Source organism: Opisthocomus hoazin, chromosome 2, assembly GCF_030867145.1.
Source record: "Opisthocomus hoazin isolate bOpiHoa1 chromosome 2, bOpiHoa1.hap1, whole genome shotgun sequence".
Classification (NCBI taxonomy): Eukaryota; Metazoa; Chordata; class Aves; order Opisthocomiformes; family Opisthocomidae; genus Opisthocomus; species Opisthocomus hoazin.
The window spans coordinates 52233989-52257724 of NC_134415.1; the positions used below are offsets into that span (position 1 = coordinate 52233989).

The window sequence follows — 23736 nt, forward strand, 5'->3', positions numbered from 1 at the left end:
ATCCCAGAAGTGGTCTGAAGCCCAGCACACTCCTGAAATCCAGCTGCACAGCGGTTTTGTAGGCAGCCTGAGCTCAGTTGCATTTGGATTGATTTCCCATGTTGTAACTGATGCTGTGATGTTTTTGAGGAGGGCTCAGGGCACTCCAAGCCGTGCAGTGACAGCTGCAAGATGTCCCCAGAGCTGCGGGTGGAACGGGTGGCAGTGGCTAGAAGAGGTGCAGTGTGTCAGGGCCTGTATACCTGTATATGGGTAATCTGTGTGTTTCTTGTACACACTCAGAGCTCAGGGCACAGCTGAGTTACTTTCCCAAGACCAAGGGAGACAGATGGAGCCCAGACGTGCTCTAGGAGAAAAGTGCTCTAAGCAATAAGAATCTGGTGTCGAGCCGTGTTTTTGTGCCATTCCTGTACTGCAGTATAAGCAGAGCCAAGGAGACGGAAGGAAAAGTTGCCTTTACAGAATTTCATAGGCAAACATATGAAATCTGGAATGCTGGTAGCCCTTACTAAAGGCATAGCTGTTATGAAAAAAAATTAAAATACTACAAATACTAGGAAAACATTTCTGATTCTAAATTACGATATTTGCGAACTCATTTCAGGATGTGATGTGACCAGATTCTCCTAGCTCTCTTTGACAACAGAGAACTGATGCATTTCAAACTATTAAACCCTAACCATTTAGTAATGACTCTGTTTTTAGAGGAACACGTGTGTCTTGAATTAACAGATTTAAATTGTAGTGCCAAATGCTGTTTGTATTCACAGAATCAGAGCAGTTGTGTGTGTTGAGGTCAATTCTACAAGACCTTGGGAATTAGGCAAGAATGGCATATTGCCATGACTGTTGCACAGCACGCACTTCTCTTTGAGGAGCATTGCTGGGCACACCTAACTCCCCTCACCACCTGTGGCTGTCTCGTTCCATCACACGGGCACCTCCTGACCTTTTATTAGCTCAGCTTTTCTCTGTCTTCATTGACTTGTCCCAGGATAACCCATCACAACTTCTGCCCTTGCTTTTTGCATATTGTTATACTTCCTTAAAGCGTCTGTGCAATCACAGCCAGGGTGTAGTCACAAACTTTACAATTACTATTTAACTGATAATGTGTGTTAGAAATGAACCTCCCTCATCCAAAAACCTGAGCAGAGTTTCCTTGTGTGAGAGAATCAGCAAGAGTTTGGGGCAGAATTCATCCTGCTAGGTCAAAGTCTAGCGCAGGTCAGATTTGTGTGCCGGAGTCCTGGCTAATGTCCATCTGTGCCGTTGTAAGCAGGTTTTGACCCGCTTAGTCTGCATCAATACAGAGGCCAGAGTGGGATTTGGGGTTGTACTTGCTACATTAGCCAAAAGCAGCCCTGGGGACACATTTGCATTTAAGAGATCAGAATCTACTTCTCCTGGCACTTCTTTTTGCAAAGAAGTTTCAGAGCAGAAGAGCAGTCAGGAGGTTCTCTGTGCTCTGATGGTTTTTAAATTATTTTGTTGTTCCTTTCTTAATCTTTCCAGTCTGTGCCCTTAAAATTAATTTAATGTGGGAGCCGCTTCACATTTTCTGAAACATAAACTTCCAGGGGAAAAACACGGCAGCTGTTGGACAGCCTACGACAAGAGTACACAGCTTTTTACTGCAAGAGTTGCCAAATCTGTCACTGCTAGTTCAAGAGTACAGAAGAGGTTGTAGTACTGTACAATATATAATTTTTTATTTACTTTTCTGATAGTCTGCTGAGGATTTAGTAACATTCCCAACATGTATCATTTCTAACTTTTTCCAAGACATGATGCAGCCTCAACAAAGGAGCTCATTTTTAGAGTTAGATGATAATGTATATGTAAATAATGCTTTGATATTAATAAAACTGCCTTAAAGGAATGTACCTAGATGTGAAACAAAACTTTAAAAGCTCTTATTTAAAACTGTAATTTCCTTTACATACTGATTTTTTTTAATGTTTGCCATTGTATACATTTATTAATGATGTTATTAAAATGCCAAACCAAATAATTTTTATTCTTATTTTGTGTGTACATTTATACACACTTTTTCTGGAAACTGATGTTACTGGAAGGATATTGGTGTTAAGTAATGGCATTACGGTCAGTTGGTGATGTGTTCAGTGAGTATTTCTTCTGGAAGGAAACCGATAAAACTGTAGCAGAATTTTTCTGGACAGCATGTAGTTTGTTTTGTGTTGTTTATTTATGTAGACCTGTGTAGCTTTTAACTATACATTATTTTGAAATTATTTTTTAAAAAAAAGACACTAATTTCATAAGTAAATACAAAAAGAAATCATTATAGATTTGCCAGATGTAGTATTTGAAGCTTTGATTTTGCTTGGTCGTTATTTTTGCTGAGACAAGTCTCAGAATCTCTTCTGAGGACAAAGGTCGTTAAATTTTAGGTAGTACAGATTTTAAGATACGTGAAGCATAGTAAACTGCTATTCTGCATATGTCTTTAAAGCAGTTTTTCACATTTAAAGCTTTCTGGATTTAAAAACCTTGACAAGTCAAGTTTAATTTTTTTTTTAAGTGATAAAGGATTTGGGGGGTGCCACAAAGAGGAAACCTTAAAGGGGAGGGAGAGTGAGTAGCAGGCACAGGCTAAGATAAATTTTAATTTTAAAGACAGGTAAGACTGTATCTCACTATCTAGCTAATTTAGTAACGCATTTTCCAATCCAGAGTTCATGAATCAACCCAGTATTCCCAAACACCAGATGTTCCTTTCAGTCTTGTCTTTAACAGCAAATACAAAATCACAGGTATCTGGACATCTTTCTAGTGACTCTTCCTATAGCTTCAACATTTTTAGGTTGCTTCTTTCCCATTTGAGAAGACTTCCGTGATAGATGGGGTTGCTTTGTGTCTTTCTGAGGTGGAGGGGAGAATTTAAACTGCTGTATCGTCAAGTACTCTCGTTCAGATCACAGCTCTGAGAACAGGTGCCAGATCCTTCAGAACAGGAAACTATGGTAAGGATGTTTGTGAAGTAACTTGCCTTGCCCTAGAAGATGCTTTTTCTTACTCGGTTACTGGTAGTTGTTCGTTCTGTAGAATTAAAGATTTCATTTTCTTAATAGGAGAAGAAAACCCAACACACAAATATTGATGTTCTCACATAATTGTCTTGGCCATCTAGAATGAAACTGAGTCAAATCAGCTAATTTTTGCCTTGTGTTTTCCTTTGTCACTGTTAGTATTCCATTGTTTAGCATGATGCAGTAGCAAATGGTCATCCAAGATCGCAGGTCTTTTTGTGTGTTTTTTCTTCACTCTGTATTATTTGTATTCTGTCTCAGCCTGTGTTGATGCTATTGCTTGCCTTTTAGGCATAGTTTGTACATGACATTTTCATGCTGTGTTCAAAAGCCCTTTTCCCCATCATCTTCAGATTTCTGTCCCTCGTTTTCACTACTCTCATCTCTGGGTTTTGTGTGGGTACTCGTTGCCAACAGTATGTTTACTGGACTTCATGGAGCTTCTGCTGCTTCTCTCTTCAACACAAAATCTGTTTGAAGGGGGTTTTATTCATTTAGTCAGGAGAGAGGAGGAGAAAGAATTAGAAATGTAATGTTGAGAATGTACTGGTATTGTTCCTGTGATAGTAGATATTTTCTATACAAAACATATATCATCTATTGAAAGCCAAATCAGCCTCTCCTCAACCTCTTAAACACGTGGATATGTGTACGTGCAGTCCCCTTCTGCTGAAGGGAGAAGCTCAAGTACAGCTCCTTGTTGTACTATTCTTTCCATTTCCATAGGTGCTGGTTAAGGTGCAGTGGAGCAGAGAAGATGCACGTCCTCCATGGGTTCGCAAATCTGTAGAAATTGTGCACAAAAAGTTAACGCAGTTCCGGGTTGTATTAACTTTCCTCCCAGGTGTCACCAGGTGTCACCAGGCCATATTGCAACTGGTCCAGAACCCACAGTGACATTATTGCTAGAGCTCTTCTGCCAGGAGAGAGGCTGGTACCAGGGCTCGCGTCCTGCCGCATGTGCGGGCAGATGGCTCCCTCGTGTTCTGCTGGTTTTGGAGAGGCTCTAGAAATGGGTGAGGCATGCACCTGCCTTAACAGGGCGATCAGTAGCTGTGTCATCTGGGAATTACCAGAAGACTTAGTATTTCCCAAGGGGAGGATACTGTGAGTGGGAAAATGCAACTAAAAATGTAGACAATCAAATGCGTTTTTCTGTAGTGTAGCCAAGTTGGTTTTTTTCTAGGCAAAAATAATAAAAAGAAAGCAACGTGTAGTAGGGAATAAACGGGTACAGGTGTACAATCTAGGCATCTCTGTCCTGTGTGTACTGACAGGTATTTTATAACTTTGAAGTTAATTTGTTATTTCCTCATGATGACGTTTTAAGTTTAAACCTTCAAGGCCAGTACCACACACGGGAAGTTCCAGTTTCATCCATGTTGTTAATAAAGACTGTAATATTATTTAAATAATGCCTTTTCTACTTAACTGGTTACTTAGTGTTAGATTGCAAACATGTCTTTGTCTTCTTAAGAATATTCTGTTAAACTTCTAATAACCCAAAGACAGTATTTTTCTCACTAGATGATACAATATAAACTTACACAAGTGCAAAAATAAAGGAGTAAGCCTGTTTTTTTACAGATTTTATTTGTAATTATACTTTCACCAGTTTTGCTCTACAAAACCTATGCCTAGTAATGGAAAAGTGAACTTCCTCTACTTGGTGTCTTCATCAAAATGCACGATGATGGGATCATGGCCTGTTGATCTCACAAACTTCAAAAAGTCGTCGGGGCTTAAGCCCATGGTTGCTGAGTTTGTCATTGGATGAAAATACACCTTTTCATGGCCACCTTCCAGAAAGGCAGCATCCAATACAAAGCTCACGTCTCCCTGGTCACAGAAGAGGGCTAGGGGTGTCACACAGCCCTGGCCCACTTTTAGTTTTTCAAGCATGGCGTTTTCATCAGCAAATCTTAGGTTTCCACTTCCAACACCCAGTTTTTTAGCAAGATCATTTAAATTGATTTGCCTGTTGTGCAGAACAGTCACCAGCCAGAACCCTTTCTTCTTTTTGTCTTTAAGAAAAAGGTTTTTACTGTGACCTCCTTTCATGTGTTGGACATGAGGCATCATTTCTTCGACAGTGAACACCTGGGAAAGATAATCAGTGTAGAGTGAGGCTTTACGTGCCATCAGACTTTTAGTTGCGTACTGGCAGGTATCTTTTGTTAAATACTTAGAAAATATTGAATGTTCTACTCAGCCTAAGAACTGTACCCTTTCATGAAGAAATTTTAAAACAACACAAATAAAATGTGACATACTGCTACTGCATGCTGTCCGAATCATTTCTGTCTCATGTTCACAGCAAGGATACCACTCTTCAGCAACGCAGAAAGGCGGCCCCGCCAGCACTCCTTTCTGCGGCTCCACGACAGGCACCAATGGGAGTGATGTGGCGCGTGTACTTCCATCCGGGGGTGAGAAAACGCGCCCTAGATGCTGGCGACTTCACGGTGAAGTGGATGGACCGCAGGGAACTGGAGGGGAACGGGGGGGGTCCGGGGGGCAGAAACACAGCGCTCAAAGTAGCCCGAAAAACCCACAGAGCTGCCTGCCAGGCCCAGCCCCTGCAGGTCCTTGGAGCAGGAAATGCGGAGTCTGACGCTTTGCGTACCGATACTTGATTATGCTAAAAAAATCTCGCGCGGGGCCTAAATCTGCCCCGTGGCCTGCTCCAAACGGTGACGGCGGTGTCCGTACGTAGGATTTTACTTCCGGGTTTAAAAAGACGCGGGGGATGCCGAGAGGCGGCGCGGCGGGACGCTGCCGCCGCAGCCCCCTCGGAAGGCGAACGGGCCGGCGCAGCGCCACGGCCCGCGGCGAGGAGCGGCGGTGGCCCCTACCTGGGGGTGCTCGGCGGTGACCGTGGCGATGCCCAAGTCGCGCAGCCGCTGCCCCAGCGCCTCCCGCAGCTCCGCCGCCGCCATCGCCCCCCCGCTCCGCCGGGGCTGCGCGCAGGGGCGGGCAGCGCCGGCAGCACCGCCCCTTCCGTCGGGCAGCGCCCTGCGGGGAGGGCGCGCCGGCCGCCCTGAGGTGGCGGCAGCTGTGCCGCTGGCTTGGGGTCGCGGTGGGCGCGCTGGCCCCTCGACCGGCCGGGGCCGGGACCCGCCTAGCTCGCTCGGCCTGCGCCCCTCCTGGGGCGATCGGCCGGCCGGGGTTCAGCGAGCGCACTCGGAAAGTGGCAGTCTTGGCCGTCAGGCCGGACTGAGAGCGGGGAGCTCGGAGCCAGCGCGGAGGCCGTCCGTTAACGCCAAACGCCGGGCGGGGCTGTGAGGTCTCCGTCTGTGGAGAGAACACCCGGCGGGACGCGGTGCCGGGCAGCCTGCCGCCTCCCGCCCTGCTTCAGCAGGGGCCGAGGCGAGCTCCCCGGGCTGGCTGGCTGCTTCGGGGCAGAAGAGCCTGGCTGTCCCTCCCGTCTTACAGCCCCACGGGTGGCCTCCTGCCGTGCTTCGGCCTCGCCGAGCTGGAGAACAAATTCCATACTGCTTCTCCGTGCGACTCCTGCACCTGCCCTCCCGCACGGCTCAACGTATTTCGTGCTCCCTACAACCATCTGTCTCTTTCCCCTGTCAAAACAGTGACATTAAAACAATGCATTGCTTTGACACACACCAGGTGTTCACACCCAGTGTGACCTGTCTTTGGTTCAAATACTGGTTTCAAACAGGTACTTGTCTCAAACACGTACCCATTAAATTCTCCGTATAGGTGCCTACTGCAATTTCACGTGCTAGCTTGTTCCCTGTATACAGCTTTGCTGAAAACGTTGCTGTTAAATAAGTTAAGAAAAAGCTAGAAAAACCAAGGTAAACTAGTTCGTCATGCACACTAAAAATGATAACTCCATAATGAAATTTTTTTTTTTAAGGACAACCAATAATAATCAAGAATTGCAACTAAGGGACAAAGCCAAGCATTAACAGCCACACAGTTCAGTGGAAAATACTTCTACAACCCAAACCATCATCCTGATCTATAACATCAGAAAGTATTTATTCTCAGTTTGCCCTTCAGAAAAACAGGCAACCTATAGTAAAGCTTTAAATTAAAACAGTATGAATCTGTGGCTAAGAGACATGTGGATAAAATATGATCCCACACTAATTCCCAGAGCCTTAAGGCAGCGCATAGAAAGATTTCCAGGCAGCATCCAACAGATGATCAACTCAAAAAGCAGATTTGCAGTAAACTCTGGTGACTGTTTTGCCTGCTAAATCCATCTTTCAGATAAAACGTTTTCCAGGTCAATCCCAGCCTCACCAGACAGTCTGATCGTGTGAAGGACGCATTGCTCTCCGCATGCAGGCTGGCAGCTCAGTCTCTCTGACTGATTTGTCTCCCTGTGCAGGAACACAGACTGTGTTTAATGCCCTTTGCACAACCTTTGATATTTAAGCTTTTTTACTATGGTTTATTTTCCTCATTTTACTTTTGCAGAAACTCTCGAGGGCCTTGTGCATTTTAAGGTATCAGTTAGTACCTGGCTCGTTCCTCAGCAGCTACTGCCTTTGAAATACAGGACACGGGTTTTTTGTCAACACTCGGCATCATGAATTAGCAAATACTTGCAGCAGCGAGATATGGAGGGCAGCAAAGCACGTAGCTACCTCCGACTGCAAGCGTGCGGAGAGCCGCCCGTGTGAACCATGGCGAGTCCCACGCTACGGGCAGAGCGTGCCTAACACCCAGCCCGAAGGCGTGCAGAGGGAATGGCGGCTCTTACTTGTGACAGCCCTTTGCAGCCGCCCAAGGGACATCACCGTGGAAGCACTGCTGTCCTGAGCGGACCCCAAGCCTGACAGGCGTCACAGGATGTCACCTGCGATCATCTCTGGGTTCTACTAACACCATTAATGAGGAAACATGAAGGATTTTTCAAGAAGTACTTACAGAGCTTCCTCTTTTTTTTTTCTCTCTACTGTATTATTATTTCAGAGATGCCAAATTGGAGAGAACTGTAAAAAATCAGCCATATTAAAGCTTTACGTTGGAGGTGGGAGGACATTGCAAAGAAAAGTGTCCAGCTCCAGGTTGACAGGAGAAAATCACATTTAAGTGTGTCTATATACATATACACACACACACATAAAACACCACAGATACATTAAACACAAAACCCTGGGATGAGGGTAGGACACCTCAGCACAGGCCCGGAGCCTCCTCCCGCCCCCTCGGCGGGGAGGCCACTGCGGCGGCGCGGTGCCCTCGCGCCGCCCGGCGCCTGCGCAGAGAGCGGCTCGCCCGCCGCCAGGCACGGAGGGGGAGCGGGCGCCGGGCGCCCTCGGCGGGACTGCCGGGGCGGGGGGCCGGGGCACAGCGGCGAAGGGGCTTGGGGGGGCCGCGGCCGGCAGGTCTCGGGAGCTTGGCGGCCTGGCAGTGCGCGCCGGTGCGGTGTAGTCCCGCTCGCAGCAGGGTGAGGCTGGTTTTGAGGCCCCGGCGTTGGACGCCGTGTGTTAGGCGAAGAGCTTGTGGAGCGGGGTGGCTTCTCTGCAGCGCTAGCCCAAGCGAGCGGCCTGAGAGCGGTGCGAGCTGGACGGGTGCGCCTGTCCCGGCCATTGGGCCCGGAGAGCCGGGAGCGGTTTCTTTGCAGTTAGCAACCTCGCGTGGGTCTCTCCTCTGGGAGCTTGTCCAGCCTCGCCTTGGCCTTCTGTTTGTTTTCAGCGTGTGCAGCGTCTTCTGGCAGCTGCTGAGGGTTCCTCGGTTTTACCGCTTCTGGCCCTGTAAAGTTCTCTTGGGGGGGTGGGGTCCTTCGAGTCGTTGGTTTCGGTTGGTTGGTTTGTCATCTTCTCCCTTCCTGCAGGCATCCGGATACAAGAGAGTTTTTAAAGGGACCGCAGGAATTCTGAGAGGAACTGAGGGCATTTCACTCATTTGGAGCCGCTTGAGAAGGGATGGTACAAAGCCACCTTTGAGAGGAGATAAAGAAGGTACAGAGAATGGGGTTATTGAGCAGAAGGACAAAATAGGCAACTCTGAGCCAGAAGAGAAGTTTGGATAGGAGACTGTTGTACAGAGTAGTTAGCAAAATGACTGAAAACAAAGTTAAGATGCTTAAAACGAGATGTGGGATGATCTGACAGAAGTGTCTTGGAAAGCTTAATTGCTAAGCCAGGTCTTAACCTCAAAGGACTACTCTGTCCACGTGACAGCGCTGGTATTACTACAGTGATACAGTCTTTTCATGGTGGTATATGCTCATGTGAGCGGCGTTTTGCAAATGTCCCTTTTTGCCTAGGCAATGTCAAAGAACCTGAAGTGGGGATTTTAGTAATTCATATTAAAGATCAGCAGAGATAGGCGAGAGATTTGTAAGCTGTGGCGATATTAGTAGAGCTGTGTGTCTGCAATGGGATAGCGGAGAAAGGTGAAGCACTTAAAGAAACCAAAAAACCGGAACAGTTACCAAATAGTTTAACTTTCTCAGCATTTAAAAGCCTGTTTTGAAACATAACACGTATGCCCCGTGTTCCTGTCTGTATTGTCATAGGAAAGAGTATCTTTCTCCTTTGAGTCTGATTCAACACGTCCTTTGTATTTTCAGTGAGGAAATGAATCGAGGGTTGATACTAAAGTTTGAAAATCTGGTCCATTTACGTGGTGCTTGCAGACAGCTGTGTACTCCCTCCTACAGAAAAGTTAACAGAGCACAATGGAAGCCTGTGCAGTCATCTGCACATCCTGTGTGGTCCGTTCTTCTGTATCCGCAGTTCTGGCAAAAAGACAGATTAATCAGTGTTGCCTTACCGCAATGCAGACATCTAGCTACAAAGGAGGTAATTAACAAAATCCAGTAATCTCTGTTTTTATGTGACATTTCAGAGTACCAGAGCTCAGTCTGAGCATTTTAATGACAAAAAAAAGAGCTTTATTAATGAATATAGAGAAGTTGTTATAAGACAAAATGTACTTAGTGTATGACCGTACTGTGACTCGCTCTCAGATATTGACCGAAAGTGCTTATACCAGCAGCATTGTGAACCTTGCAGAAGCAGGACGAAATGACTACAAACAAAAATAGAAATTATTTTCTTGTCTTTTTTTCCTTGTTTTGAACAGTTAAAAAAGATTAAGTGCAGTGTGCTATACATTTTGCATATTCAGTGTGATGTGTTAAGTCATTCATTTATTGTAATTCATTAGTATTGTAGCCAAAAAGATATGTTTACAACATATGGCTTGAGACCATTGTCTTTTTAACATTGTTTTTATTATTTCTTAGTTTATGCCAGCTATGTGTTCCTATATACATGTCTAATTCCATGTAGGAGACGAAAAAGAAAAGAAAGAAGATACCACTGACAAAAGGGGAAGTAGAGATAAGGCAGAAGATGACTGTCGAGGAACTTGCACGAGCTATGGGTAAAGACATAGGTGAGAGCTTGCACTGTTTTTTGAGACTGAATGAAATGCAACAGTTAAACTCTGTCATGCCACTGTCGTGAGTGGTAAAGCCAAAGATGTCTACAGTGGCATTATTAGTGGTTGCTAATCGCTCCTGTAGCACGGTAGATTGCACCCATACCAAAGAAAACATTGGTAGATGCAATGGCAGATTAAAGAGAAAGGAAGTTGGGTTACCAGGCAAAACACTTCAATGTAAAGAAGCCAGGACTCTCTTCCATCTCGGGCCAAAAGGCTTCAGATCCATGTAGGCTGCTCTTTATGACTGTGTTCCCCAAGTGCTAAATTATTCTGGAAGGAAAAACATTGCACCCTGGTTTGTCAAAGCTGGATCACTGTGGGTAAATAATTCATAGCTAAAGAGAGAAAGCACAAAAGCGCTTCAGCTGTAATCCAACCCTTAGATACTCACCTGGGAACAGGAATCTTGGGATCAGGAGCAGTATGTGTTTCATTAAAACAGTTATTTGATTTACTGGGAGCAGGCAGGACTTGTCAGGAAACACTCCCCTCTTAGGTGACTGCCCCTGACAACTGGGTTACGGAAGCAGGCTTGGTCTTTTAATCCCATGAACCATAGTGGCGTAGCTTGACTAGTTTTCAGTGTTGTTTTAGGGGGATTATTAACAAGTTTTGACTTGACATTTGAGATAATTCTGTACCAATCCCCAATCTCTTTTTATCCATCTGGGTGCTTTCTCTGGGAAACTTCCTTCTCAGCAGTGAGAGAGAGAAGCAGAAAAGTCTGTCATGTCTTGCTGTGCATTTCTGAGATAGATTTGTAATGATATTTGGGTCAACATGTAGCAATTTTTGACTAATGCAGTGTGTTCTGTATTTCTACTGCCAAAGAAAGTGGCGTGTGAACAGATTTATCAAATTTCCTCCCTCCATCCTTGAATCACTTCTTAACTATTTGGTTTAGATAGAGTTTCGGTTGTTTTGTTCTTAGGGCTTAATGGGGAAGTAGGTTATGAAAACCTGAGTGAGAAATAAGGTTGTAGCATCTAATGAGGCAGTCATTTTCAGTAAATCTTTCTGAGCCAAGTTCTTTGCAAGTATGTAGTGTAACACAAACTTTTAGATAAATCTAACTAAAGGAAAAATGCTTTGTAAATAAAACTTACTAGCTTGATATAAACTACTAATGAAAAAGTCTTAAACTGTATGAAGTGGGGTTTTCTTTGTCCCATATGGTTTTGTGGATGTAATTGTTAAATGCCTTTATCTTTCCTTCAGATCATATTTATGAAGCACTGCTATACACAGACATTGACCTTGATTCACTAGAACCAGATTCCATCTTATATGAAGATCATATCAAGCTAATTGTTAAAAAATCAGGAATGAAGTATAAATCAGCAAAACTGAAAGAGGAAAAAGAAAGAGAAAACACAGATGCCGTGAAAAGGTAAGCTGGGAACTGTTCTTTTTAGCTTTTTTTATCCTATTTGTTTCTGCAAATGTTCTTCATACATCGTATTTTCTTTGTTCTGATGTTATTTTGGTAATACCTGATATAGTCACAATCTGATAATATCTAGAGGGTAAAGTTTACTATTTTGATTTCTTTGGCCATAAAACTGATGCTCGGGTTTGATTTTTTTAGGTGAGCTTTTTCTATGCTGTTTTCTGAAGAAAAGCCAATTCTTCTTTTGATATACTGAATTGCTGTATGAACTGATGCAGCAGTGAGACTGAGTACTAAGAGGGCTAACTGCGTGGTGTAGCTAGGATTTGTGATCACAGTGGGGAGAAGCGAGCCTCACCTGTTCGTTACAGAGTTCTGGTAAATGGGTTTTTGTTAGCCATAGTGGGCATGCACATCACTCATTGAACTTTTTCAGTATTTACAAAATACGTTCTTGTTTTAACTGTAGGCCTCCTGCAGACCCAGCAGTACTAACCCCGCGGCCCCCAGTTGTAACTATATTGGGCCACGTTGATCATGGGAAAACAACCTTACTTGACAGTCTGCGAAAAACTCAGGTGGCATCAATGGAAGCAGGAGGCATTACACAACACATTGGTGCTTTTCTTGGTATGATTCAAATGTACATGCATGTGTATTAAACAGCTTACTCTTTTTCTTGCATAATGGGCTGACTTGCGGCCAGTTTATTGGGGAAAAATGTAGTGACATAAACAGTTTATACATGAGCAGTGAAAGAGGAAATAATAACGTGATAACTGTCGTAACTGTGCAGATGGAACTTTGAAGTATCTGTGCAGTTGGAATTATATTGAAGTGTCTGTGCAGTTGGAATTATATTTAGACTAACTTGGATTATGAAAGACCCCAGGACACTTTTTCTTTCTTGAGGAGTTAAAAGCACCTTTCACCTCTATGCCAACAGTTACCTGTCTGCCTAAAATATGTCATTATTATAAAAAAAGTTCTTAAAGGAGTGATGCTTGATTTGCAGTAGGTCAAATAAAACTATGTGAAATTCTGCTTTTAAAATGTACGGTATCCATTTGTTCACAGTGCATTTGCCTTCTGGGGAAAAGATAACTTTTCTTGATACTCCTGGACATGCAGCTTTTTCAGCCATGCGAGCGAGAGGTACCCACATTACTGACATTGTCATACTGGTTGTAGCAGCAGAAGACGGAGTAATGCAGCAAACTATAGAATCCATTCAACATGCTAAAAATGCAGGAGGTACGGTGGTACCGTGTTTAACTTGTTAATACTACGTTCTGAAGTGAGTAGCAAGCCCAGTACACAAAGTTAATATACAAGGTGTGTGTTACTGTGCAGTTCAAATAAGGAGTGCTTTGCAAATGTTTATTTCCCTCTCAAAGGAAACTCCTTGACCTGGAATCCTCAGAACTTGGGAAGTAACTGATGTAGTCCCATTCCTTCTCCCATGGGAAGGTGTTTGAAAATATACTGAATGTTGCAGTAATACATAAATATATTAAAATACTAATATTTTTTGCAAGACTTGCAGGTTTGCAAGAAAAGCACTCAGGGAGTGTGTGTGGGGGTTTTATTGTTGGGTTCTTTTTTCCCCTTCCCTACTAGGATAACTCCTCCAGCTTACTCGTGGTAGCTCAGATCTCAATGGATGCTCAACAGACAGAATGTGAGATCATTTGTTCTAAGTGGTCGTAACCTATTCTAACTTTTTATTGCAATTGTGCTAGTAGCAGCAAGTTTTGGTTAGCTTGATAATGAGGTTTTTTTGTTCTCGTTTTAGTTCCTCTTATCCTCGCCATTAATAAATGTGACAAACCTGAAGCTGATCCTGAAAGAGTAAAGAAGGAATTGCTGGCTCATGATGTGGTCTGTGAAGAGTTTGGAGGTGATGTTCAAGCTGTAAATATTTCTGCACTCAAGGTAAAGTTTTGGTGGAAAAAATGACAGTGTTCATAGGTGTCTAGTATGTGCACACAGCTGCATTTTTATTTGGCAGCTGGAAAACAAGTGCTTATCTTCCTGGTATTTGACACCTTACCATGAGCTAAGTGCTGCTAGCTCTCACCAAAATTATTTGAAACATAATGCTGTCATAGCTGAAGGCTCAGACCTTCAGTGAGCAGTAATATCTCATTTTTCTTCCGGAATTTAGTGGATATTTTTCAGGTTCATCCTAATTGTTGTTTCTTCATATATTTACTCATTGTATGAAATTGGTGCAAAGTCAAGGTTGGTGATAATGCTATGCATGAAGAGGGAAGTTCAAATGAGTGTAAATAAATATTTTCCTAACACATGGCTAACCGCAGGAGCATAGTTTTGTAGGGGTCTCACAAGATGTACCATGTTATCCTTGCAAATAACTGCTAGGCAGAACCTGAACTAAAAGCTGAACTTTAGTTTTGTGGTGGCCAAAGCAGCTTTGTCCAAAATGATGCAGCAGTATCTTAGCCTTATTGCTATCTTTCTTAATGCATCCCAAGTAATACTCTAAAATTTGAGGCAAGCTCAAGACCTTTTGAAGTCATGCCTTACACTTTAAAATAGGCATACATAAAAATGGCTTCTCCATTCACCTCTGTAGCACACATGGTTGTCCTAATTCCTGTAGATCTGGATCTGCTGACTGACAGCTCGCTTGGTGTATCTGTTCTCAAAAATAGAATGTAATTAGAACAAAGGAAAAAAAAGAAAACAGACCAAGAGTTTTGTGTCTTTGATGTCCTGGACTCCTGACTGGGTGGTAGATGTCATCAAGTTTTAATTTGGCTGTTTAGGTGTTTGTCTGTTTAATTTGCATTCCTACAATACTTGTAACAGAATAATGCAAGGTCATTTCCTGCATCCTTAACCCAGATGCTGTGAACAGAGAAGAAGGAAGCTGTCCTTCTCAATATTTTGTGCATTCAGGGCTGGCTGTGCAGCAGTCTTGTCAGTTCATTACTTCAGTGCTATCTTGTTTTGAAAGCAAAGGGATCTGTGCTGTTGGACTGTATTGTATTGTTAGAAGTTCTTGATTAAATGGGGGAATTTGGCACTAATATTTCAACTTCTGATCTTAACTTTAACTGGGCACTTGCTTTGTTCCTTTTTTTTGTATGTGTGTATGGTTTTATACAGGGTGAAAACCTGATGGTTTTAGCAGAAGCAACTGTTGCTTTAGCAGAGATGTTAGAACTGAAGGCAGATGCCACAGGTCTGGTAGAGGGGAGCGTAATTGAGTCTCGCAAAGACAAAGGGAAAGGGTAAGTAATCTCATAGAAACATAGAACGCTTTGGGTTGGAAGACACCTTTAGAGGCCATCTAGCCCAGCCCCCCTGCAGTGAGCAGGGACATGTGCAACTAGACCAGGTTGCTAATCTGCCGCCTTTACAGTTTTAAAGATGTAATTCGTAACAATGCAGAGATACTGTTCAGGTAGTTTGTACCTCAGTATTTATGTTAAACGTTGAACTTTTTGTTGTTGTTAAATGAAACTGTAACAATTTCTTTGCAGTGTTTGTAACTAAACCATTGAAATGTTATACCACAGCATGAGAGCCAGAAAAAAAGGATAAACTAATAGGGCAAAATTAATCATATCACTGAAATAAAATCCTCTAAGCACAGGAAATACTTTAAAATGCTAGAACAGATGTATTTTTTAAAATGTCATTAAAAAGTAGGAATGATGAAGTTAACAGTCAGAATACATATACAATTTTTCGTTAATTGTGTGTAACATGACACTTTACTCTTTAAAATGTTTCAGTCCTTTTGCAGGTTGTCTGTAAATAAGGTGTGTTCTGCCCTCTTTAAAAATGAACTGAATTCTAGAAAGTTGTTCAGGTTTAGGTTTTTGTTTTTGTGGTGGGGAGTCAATGTGTAAAATCAGCCGGTTGCTGATTTCACAAATGCCAAATCTTGTATTGATCTGCAGAAATCAAAAGAGTACAGTACAAGCTTTGAGCTTTTTGCAAGTCACTTTAAAAAGTTATTAGCGCTCTAATAAAATGTGTCACAGGAATATTCTGTCTATGATTGATCCGTTTTGTGTTTGCTTACTTATGCTAACAATGCAAATGGGGAGAAGAGTCACTTGAATTTTGTCTGTTATTTTTCTCCTGCTCTTCACTAGTCCAGTTACCACTGCCATCATCCAAAGAGGAACTTTGAGAAAAGGCTGTGTTCTGGTTGCAGGGAAGACCTGGGCAAAAGTGCGTTTCATGTTTGATGAGAATGGCAAAGCTGTGGATGCAGCCTCTCCAGGCATCCCGGTGGAAATCATGGGCTGGAAGGAAGTCCCTTCAGCGGGAGATGAAATCCTTGAAGTAGAATCTGAGGTACAGAAAGAACTGTTTAATGGAAAAGTTATACTGCAGTAAGGTGGATGGGAAGGAGCTGAGTAAAAAACAAGTGATAGCTTTCATTCTAAATAACCGGGATAATCTAATGAAAGACGAAGGCCGAGCATGGATGTTAAGAGACCTGAGCTAGGTGCTTTGTAAAAGAAATGAGGATTTGCGTATTGCCTCTTTCTTTGCTGCTCACACCTCTCCACTGCCGGACTGTCCTCTCATCTCCATGCATCCAGACTAACCTGCTTTACAATCAGATGAAGAGAGCATGCTGTCGCTGGGATTACAGATGAGTCACCTTTGGTTCATGCTTTTGCTTCTCGTGGTCATCCTGCCTTCTTCTATGCTTCGTTTGCAGTGACTGCAGTCTTGAATGGCTTCTGCTGGGGTAATATGGGGTATGCTCTAAAGTGCTCCCTGTCTAAAGGCAGAGAAGACTTGTCTCTTTTGTATGATCACACTATCGCCCTACGTGGAGAACAATCCAGTACTTAATGGTATCAGTGTTTTAATTTTAGAATGAGAGAACTAGTTTCTGACAAAATAATACACATAAAATATAGCTTGAAATAGTTGTTGAGAGCTGGACAAATGCCACATGAAAGAATGTGCAATGCAGAGATATCATATAAATCGGCCTCAGGTCATGTTGTTGTAGCCTAGGGAGGCAGCTATTGTGCTCGTTCTCTGCCATCCTTGCAGTGAAATCTGTTGTTAAATGTGAAAGAGAATGAGTGAGCCTGTAGAGAAGATGCAAAAGGATGAAACTGCATTAATGTGGAGTTTTCCGGTGCAATGCTTCGAAGGGTAATAATGTTTCTGTCTCTTCCTGCCCAGCAAAGGGCGCATGAAGTTGTGGCTTGGAGAACCTATGTTGAACAACAGGAGAGGATGAAAAGGGATGTGGAAGTTATTGAAGCAAAGCAAAAGGAACACAGGGTGGAATATGAGAAGAAGCAACAGAAGCTAGCCCATCTGACCTGGAGACAGAGGAAGGCGGTGCTGTACAAGGCCAATAAGCATCTAATATTTTCAAAGCCTAAAGAGAGAACAGAGATGGACAAAAATGTGCTGTCGATAATTGTTAAAGGTGCTGTCCCGTTCTGTTTACTGCTCTGTTGTTTTTGTGTTCTCAAGTGCTCAGTCTGTAGCATAGCCCTAAACTATTAACAAAATTTTTGTTAGCAGAAGTTTGATCGGTTTAAAACTGAACAGATGATTGAACTTCTGTTAGTAAGGGGAAAGGCATCAGAAAACAACCAGTGGTCCGGAGGATGCGCTTCCAGCAGGGCCAGAGCAACAGCAGCCCTGTTACCCAGGAACCCCTGAGTAAAACCCATAGAAGCGCCTGTATATGTATGTAAATTTAAAACAAAACAAAACCCCAAGCTGTATGAGCGGCAGTACTGCATCAGCAAAATGGAGGACAAGAACAATTGAAGTGGGACAGGAGGAACTTGGTTTGACCTCACATTTGGTGATACACAAGCATGATGGTAGTAGCTGAATGCAAACTTGACCTGAAAATGACAGCAGATGTCATTTCAGTATTTCAGTTCATTTTTGGAATTAATAGACTTGTTAGATGTGTTTTAACATACTACTGAAAATACAGTAAGAATGATAGATGTCAAAAGACTTCATATTGCATTGTGTGGAGCTGTCATTCCCTTAGTTCTACTTCAGTGTTTCTTTGATGTATACAAAGTCAGCAGTACTTCCACTTACACGCGCAGGTGACGTGGATGGATCTGTTGAAGCAATTCTGAACATTCTGGACAGCTATGATGCTGACGATGAATGTAAATTGGATGTAATACATTTTGGAATGGGAGATATCAGTGAAACAGATCTAAGTCTTGCTGAAGCATTTAATGGTAAGTGTATGTTTAAAAATCAGTTTGCAATTAGTACAAACTATTGTGATGGGTAGGTCTTGGTCTAGTCTTGTTTTATCAATTAGCAGCATCATAAGGTAAACTTACACGTATCTTAAAAATGTTTCATTCAACGTTAAACAGTAGTGCAGGTGGGGAAGGCTGGAAATCTCATGAAAATGGAAGTACTCTGACAAGCTGTTGCCAGTAGTTGAACTGTTAAAACTCTGACTCTTCACTTGGGTTGCTTTAAGATGCTTAAGCAGCACAAAGCCAGAAAAGCACTGTACAAAAGAATTTCCTTTTGTTCAGGGAGGTCGTTGGAAAGACTGTGCCAGTAGTTGTTCCTGTTTGTAATTCTTACCTGCTATAGAGGGTGTGGGGTCACTGGACCTGCTGTAGTCCACAGGTGGATGACAATGATTTAGAATTCACTTCCAGCTTAAGCTGGACAACCAGACTGTTTTACCAGCCCAGAAACAGGGGTTCTTGTCCTTTAACGTGAGCTCTGGTGAGCTGTGTGTAAGCATTAGTTTCTGCCTCAATACCTACAGTTCTGTCATCAGGGAGCTTTCCATGAGGGCTTTTTTGAGCCATTTGTTTGCTACAAGGCTAGTGCCAGCTGATGTGCAATAGCAGAAGTAAATGGTCCCTCCTTAAAAGGGAAGTAGTACTAAAAGGTTGTTTCTTGTATTGCTGACTGCCAATTCTAACCTGTGCTGCTAGTTCAACATTACAGAATAGAGATGGCAGATGCTTTCACTTACTAAGAGTGATCTCTTGTAGTCATCAGTTGCTGATTGTTTTATTTATCAGGTGTTGTATTTGGATTCAGTGTGAAAGCCAATGCAAGTATTGAACAGCTGGCTGCTAAAAAGGGAATAAAAATTAAACTTCACAGTATCATCTACAAACTTATTGAAGACTTGAAAAATGAGCTAAACAGCAGACTACCTCCATCTGTGGTGGAAAATACAATAGGTGAGTTTTCATTGACTTAAAATTTTTGCTTCACCGTGTGGCCTGAGGTTTGTTCTCCTATCGTATTCCTAGTGTACCAAATATTTCATATTCCTCTGTAGCTCCTTTTCTCTTTTGTTGCAAAGCTTGTTGAGTGGAAGAGCATAGCTTGCTTTTACTTACTGTCAGTTTGTTATTCTTGTGTACTTCATACAACTTGTACTTTTTTCTTTTAGGGGAAGCTTCTGTTCTCAACACCTTCTCTGTAACAGTAGGAAAAAACAAAATTCCAGTAGCTGGATGCCGAGTACAGAAGGGGCTGCTAGACAAAAAAATGAAATTTAAGTTAATCCGTAATGGGGATATTATTTGGACAGGTAAGTGTAATTGCTACAAAACGTGTATTTGCATTCAGTATTAGCACTGCTAATTCCCTGTGAAGTGAGTGCAAAATGGGCGCAGCCAGTCGTAGGGCAATCCCATATGCTATTTAGGATGGAGTTGCTCCAACTAGAGAAAAGCTGCAGAATGTCACTGTACTGTTGTTATCCCGCCCTTTTTCTAACCACCAACTCTGGTAGGACAGCAGTAGCATCACAGGATTTACCTGCTGAAAAGGACTGATGTCTGATTTTTGTTAGCTGCAAGTGCTCACAATCCCTATTTTCTTGCTTTCATTTTGTAGCTACAAGGTGAAACATTAACTCTGAAAGGGCAAACCAGAACACTTCTATGCTTTGATGTTACAGTGGTCTCTTTCTGTGACACACTTTCTCTTTGTAGGGTATTTATCATCACTGAAGCATCATAAAGATGATGTCCAGGTAATAAAAACGGGTATGGATTGCGGATTGAGTTTGGACAAGTATATAGAATTCAGTATTGGAGATGAAATCATCTGCTATGAAGAAAAAGAAGTTCAACAGACAACTTCCTGGGATCCAGGATTTTAAAATACATTTGAATACATGAACACTCAAGGACATGTATTATTCCTGGCTGGCCTTCACCTCTGAACATTAAATGAACTTTCAGAGATGAACATGAGCTTCTGTGTATCTGATGTTTATGTAACAATGTTCTGCTTTTAAATCTTGTCAAGCAACCAGCTTACCTCCTTGGAACACAGGATAAGCGACAACAATTAACTGGAAACACTTGAAGTGTGTAAAACCATCACAGTATACATTATTTCTGATGACTGTTGGTTCCAAAATAGCTGAGCCATCTTCCTTCTCCCCCTCAGTGCTGCTACACATTTTTTCAGTATGTAGTCTGCATTTTGTTACCAGGACTCTATTACCCTTTTCTCTAGCATTTGACCCACTTGTAGACATCACTTCGGACCTCTTGATATCCTGTTTTTCTGGATTACAACTACTGTACTGTGTACTCTTCACATGTTTAAAGAGACCACTTCTAAGGTTAGCTAGTGTTGGGTTTTTTTTTCTCTGCTATCACTATCCATTATCTCCTTTGAAGGAGACTTAACTAACCGAAGCCACTAAGTTGCTGCTTCAGTTCTAAAGTATTTCATCCTAGTTGGTCTAGTTCATCTTAGTCACCATCCAAAGTTTCACAGATTTTTCTTGCTTATCAGCAGAGAGGAAATACAGTGCCACAGGAAGCAGAAATAAATCCTTAAGTTCTGTACAGTTTCAGATTTTTATTATCTAGTACATTTACTTGTCTTCTGGCTTATTGAAGCAGTATGTCAGACAGCACTTGCCACAATAGTGTCTATCGAAGTGACTAGCCATGAAGACTCCTGCTCCGCACTCCTCAGAGGGGCACTCACGGCGCAGACGACTGATCTTGCCATTCTCATCCACCTGGGAAGGGCAAAGAGGCAACATCTCATATATATACCTGCCACCTTTTAGCACCAGTGATAACTTTGTGTATTTTCATACATTGATATATTTGATACAGGACGAGAGGCAGTGGCCTCAAGTTGCATCAGGGGAGGTTTAGATTGGATATTAGGAAAAATTTCAGTAAAGAGTGGTCAGGCATTGGAGTAGGCTGCCCAGGGAAGTGGTGGAGTCACCATCCCTGGAGGTGTTCAAAAGGTGTGTAGATGTGGCATTTTAGGGCATGGTTTAGCAGGCACAGTGGTGATGGGTTGACGGCTGGACTCGATCTTAGAGGTCTTTTCCAACTTTAGTAATTCTATGATATACTGAGTATAGTTTTCACCATAGTTACTACATCAAATTTCTTGAAGCAAAGTTCAAAAGTGCCCAACTGCAAGTCAGTTTCTCTTCTATATTTAACAGGTAGGGTGTTTGCAAATAGAGGACTTCAAATATGCCAGGCTACAGGCAGATTGGCTACAGGCAGATTAGCTACAGGCTTCATGTCCTTCCTGGTGAAAGCTAAGTCTTCATCAAGTTTCTCCTAGAGTTAGTTCTACGTACCTTGTAGTACTTAAGCACTGCAAGCTTAACCTTCTTTCTCTTATGCTTGTTCTTCTTGGGAGTAGTGTAAGACTTCTTCTTTCTTTTCTTGGCACCACCACGAAGTCTCAGCACAAGGTGAAGAGTTGATTCCTATTTGTAAAGCACATGAAATAAATAGCCTCAAAATGCTTTCTCAAGACAAGAGGCTTTACTTTTTCTTTTAAGTAGATCTCAAGCTCCAGGGAACTAGGAGAGCTCTGAAAGGTTTTTTTGCCAGTATGCCTGCAAATGAAGAGGCTCCAGACAACAGTGGCCTGCTGCATCCCAAATCCCAGAAGGTTCAATTACTGTAAAAATTGTTGTGACTACATTTCTCAGTTCCAACTGCAATTGCAGAATAGTTTCATGATGTAACTAAGCCAAATTGACAGCTATTTGTTGCTCCTCCTTTCCGGTGGCACTCACTGGCCTCACCATCAGGTTAATCTGGCAGAAGTGAGCAGGAGTTTTCACGTTAGCCCCCTAAAGCAGCTCACCACATGTGCCAGGACTGACAGAAGGGATGTGCTGAAGTGGAAGCTGTTAGAAATGTTTTCTTCCAACCTGAAACTATAGACGGGGCTACAGCAACTGCCAGTTCTAGTCCCCAGTCAGAAGTGATACCCAACCCTGAATCAACTAATTTGGTTCAATCCCTCTGAAGCATTTCTCAGGCCCAACAGCAAAGGTCAGTCTGCTCCGATAGCACCAGCTAGTTGGTACCACAGCACTGTTCAGCCTTTCCTACTCACTTTTTGAATGTTGTAGTCAGACAGCGTGCGTCCGTCTTCTAGCTGCTTACCAGCAAAGATCAGTCGCTGCTGATCAGGAGGAATGCCTAATGGTGACATAAATCATGATTAAAGGAGTAACGTAAACTATGATATTCTTTAACAAAACAATAGCTTGCTGCACACAATCACATCTGGTTAAAATACACATCAATCCAACAGAGAAGAGAACAGTAAGTGCATTTTGAACTTACCTTCCTTATCCTGGATCTTAGCTTTCACATTTTCTATAGTATCAGAAGGTTCAACCTATCGTGAAACAAAACCACGGAGTGAAAAGGCACGGTGCCTTCTGATTTGCCCAGAAAAGCAGAAGAACCACGAGGACCTTCAGAACCACCACCGAGGCTGTCACGGCCCTTTCGGCCCCGCCACGGGGCGGCCAGCCCCGAGCGCCGTCGCCCCACGCAGCGGCAGGGCCCGCGTTTCTCCGTGCCCGCCGACACTTCGGCGTACCGGAAGGCACCGGCCGCGGCCCGGCGGCAGCGGGACAGGGGGCAGCGCGGAAAGCCTGAGCAGGGTGGGCGCGGCCCTGCCGCCGAACGGAGCCGGGACCCGCCGAGGCCTCGCCGGCCTGGGCCGCCCCGGGGCGGGGGTCGTGCCTCCGCCGCGCAAACCCTCCCCGGGCACCGCTCCCGCCTCCCCTCGCCCGCCGGGGCAGCGCAATCAGGGGCCGGCGGCGGCGTCTCACCTCGAGGGTGATGGTTTTCCCCGTGAGGGTCTTCACGAAGATCTGCATGGCGAGGCCGGCACCTGCGGGGGAGAGGCCGTGAGGGGCGGCGGGGGGGAAAGGAGAGGGGGACGCGGCCACGCTTGCGGCCGCGGAGCGAGCACTCACCCCCGACCTGCTCGCGGAATGGCGGCTCCCCGAAAGAGCGCCGCGTCCGCCCGCACGGGGTTTCCACCCGCGCCGGAGGAGGGGCGGGCGCGGCGGGACTACGGCTCCCGGCGCTCTCCGCCGCCGGCGGCCGCGCCGGGGCCTGCCGGGAGCCGTAGTCCCGCCCGAGGGGCGCTATGGGAGCCGTAGTCGGGCGCGGGCGCGAGGGGGAGGGGGAACTGCAGCTCCCGCCGTGCACCGCGGCTCGGCCGTGAGGAGAGGGCGCGGCGCGGCTGTGAGGGCCCCCCGCGGCCGAGGGTGGTTGCGCGGAGTCGCCGCTCTGGGTCTCGGCTGACGGTGTGGGCTCTGCCGTTTTTCTCTGTAGTTGTGTCTCCACGGGTCTGCGCTGCAGCATGGAATCCCAGAAGTCGGTGCCCTCCCCGTGGTTCAGCCCTGTGGAGGCGATTTAAATAGATGCCACAGCCACCTTGCCACCTGCAGGTTCCCCGAGATCAGTGGCAAATTTGTCTGCGTTCGTAGAGGAAATATTTTTAGAATTAGAAAAGCCATAGGTAAGTTAGGAATAGAGGAGCACTGAGAGTCAAATTTGGAAATTACTT

The 23736-nt window shown here is 44.0% G+C and overlaps 3 protein-coding genes across 4 annotated transcripts; 1 reads left to right on the top strand and 2 right to left on the bottom strand.

Moving 5' to 3' along the window:
- Positions 1 to 4715: 4715 nt before the first annotated feature.
- LOC104326534 (prolyl-tRNA synthetase associated domain-containing protein 1) lies at positions 4716 to 6027 on the bottom strand. Its single transcript, XM_075413614.1, has 2 exons — positions 5909 to 6027; positions 4716 to 5153 (listed from the first exon to the last, which is right to left on the bottom strand). Exons 1-2 carry the CDS (start codon positions 5990 to 5992, stop codon positions 4716 to 4718), a joined length of 522 nt encoding a protein of 173 aa, XP_075269729.1. The 5' UTR covers positions 5993 to 6027.
- A 2342-nt stretch (positions 6028 to 8369) lies between these two features.
- On the top strand, positions 8370 to 20720 carry MTIF2 (mitochondrial translational initiation factor 2). Its single transcript, XM_075413615.1, has 15 exons — positions 8370 to 8478; positions 8866 to 8992; positions 9607 to 9838; positions 10331 to 10436; positions 11706 to 11877; positions 12347 to 12507; positions 12955 to 13131; positions 13673 to 13812; positions 15013 to 15137; positions 16011 to 16215; positions 17068 to 17320; positions 17967 to 18107; positions 18924 to 19088; positions 19304 to 19444; positions 19851 to 20720. The coding sequence occupies exons 3-15, from the start codon at positions 9614 to 9616 to the stop codon at positions 20018 to 20020; spliced, it is 2181 nt and encodes a 726-aa protein (XP_075269730.1). The 5' UTR covers positions 8370 to 8478; positions 8866 to 8992; positions 9607 to 9613; the 3' UTR covers positions 20021 to 20720.
- RPS27A (ribosomal protein S27a) lies at positions 20714 to 23242 on the bottom strand. 2 transcript variants are annotated; one of them, XM_075413616.1, is made up of 6 exons: positions 23138 to 23242; positions 22991 to 23052; positions 22494 to 22548; positions 22261 to 22346; positions 21488 to 21619; positions 20714 to 20899 (listed from the first exon to the last, which is right to left on the bottom strand). In XM_075413616.1, the coding sequence occupies exons 2-6, from the start codon at positions 23036 to 23038 to the stop codon at positions 20750 to 20752; spliced, it is 471 nt and encodes a 156-aa protein (XP_075269731.1). In that variant the 5' UTR covers positions 23039 to 23052; positions 23138 to 23242; the 3' UTR covers positions 20714 to 20749. The 2 variants fall into 2 exon arrangements, with proteins under 2 accessions (XP_075269731.1, XP_075269732.1); XM_075413617.1 differs by having other exon boundaries at positions 23145 to 23183.
- Between the last annotated feature and the right edge of the window lie 494 nt (positions 23243 to 23736).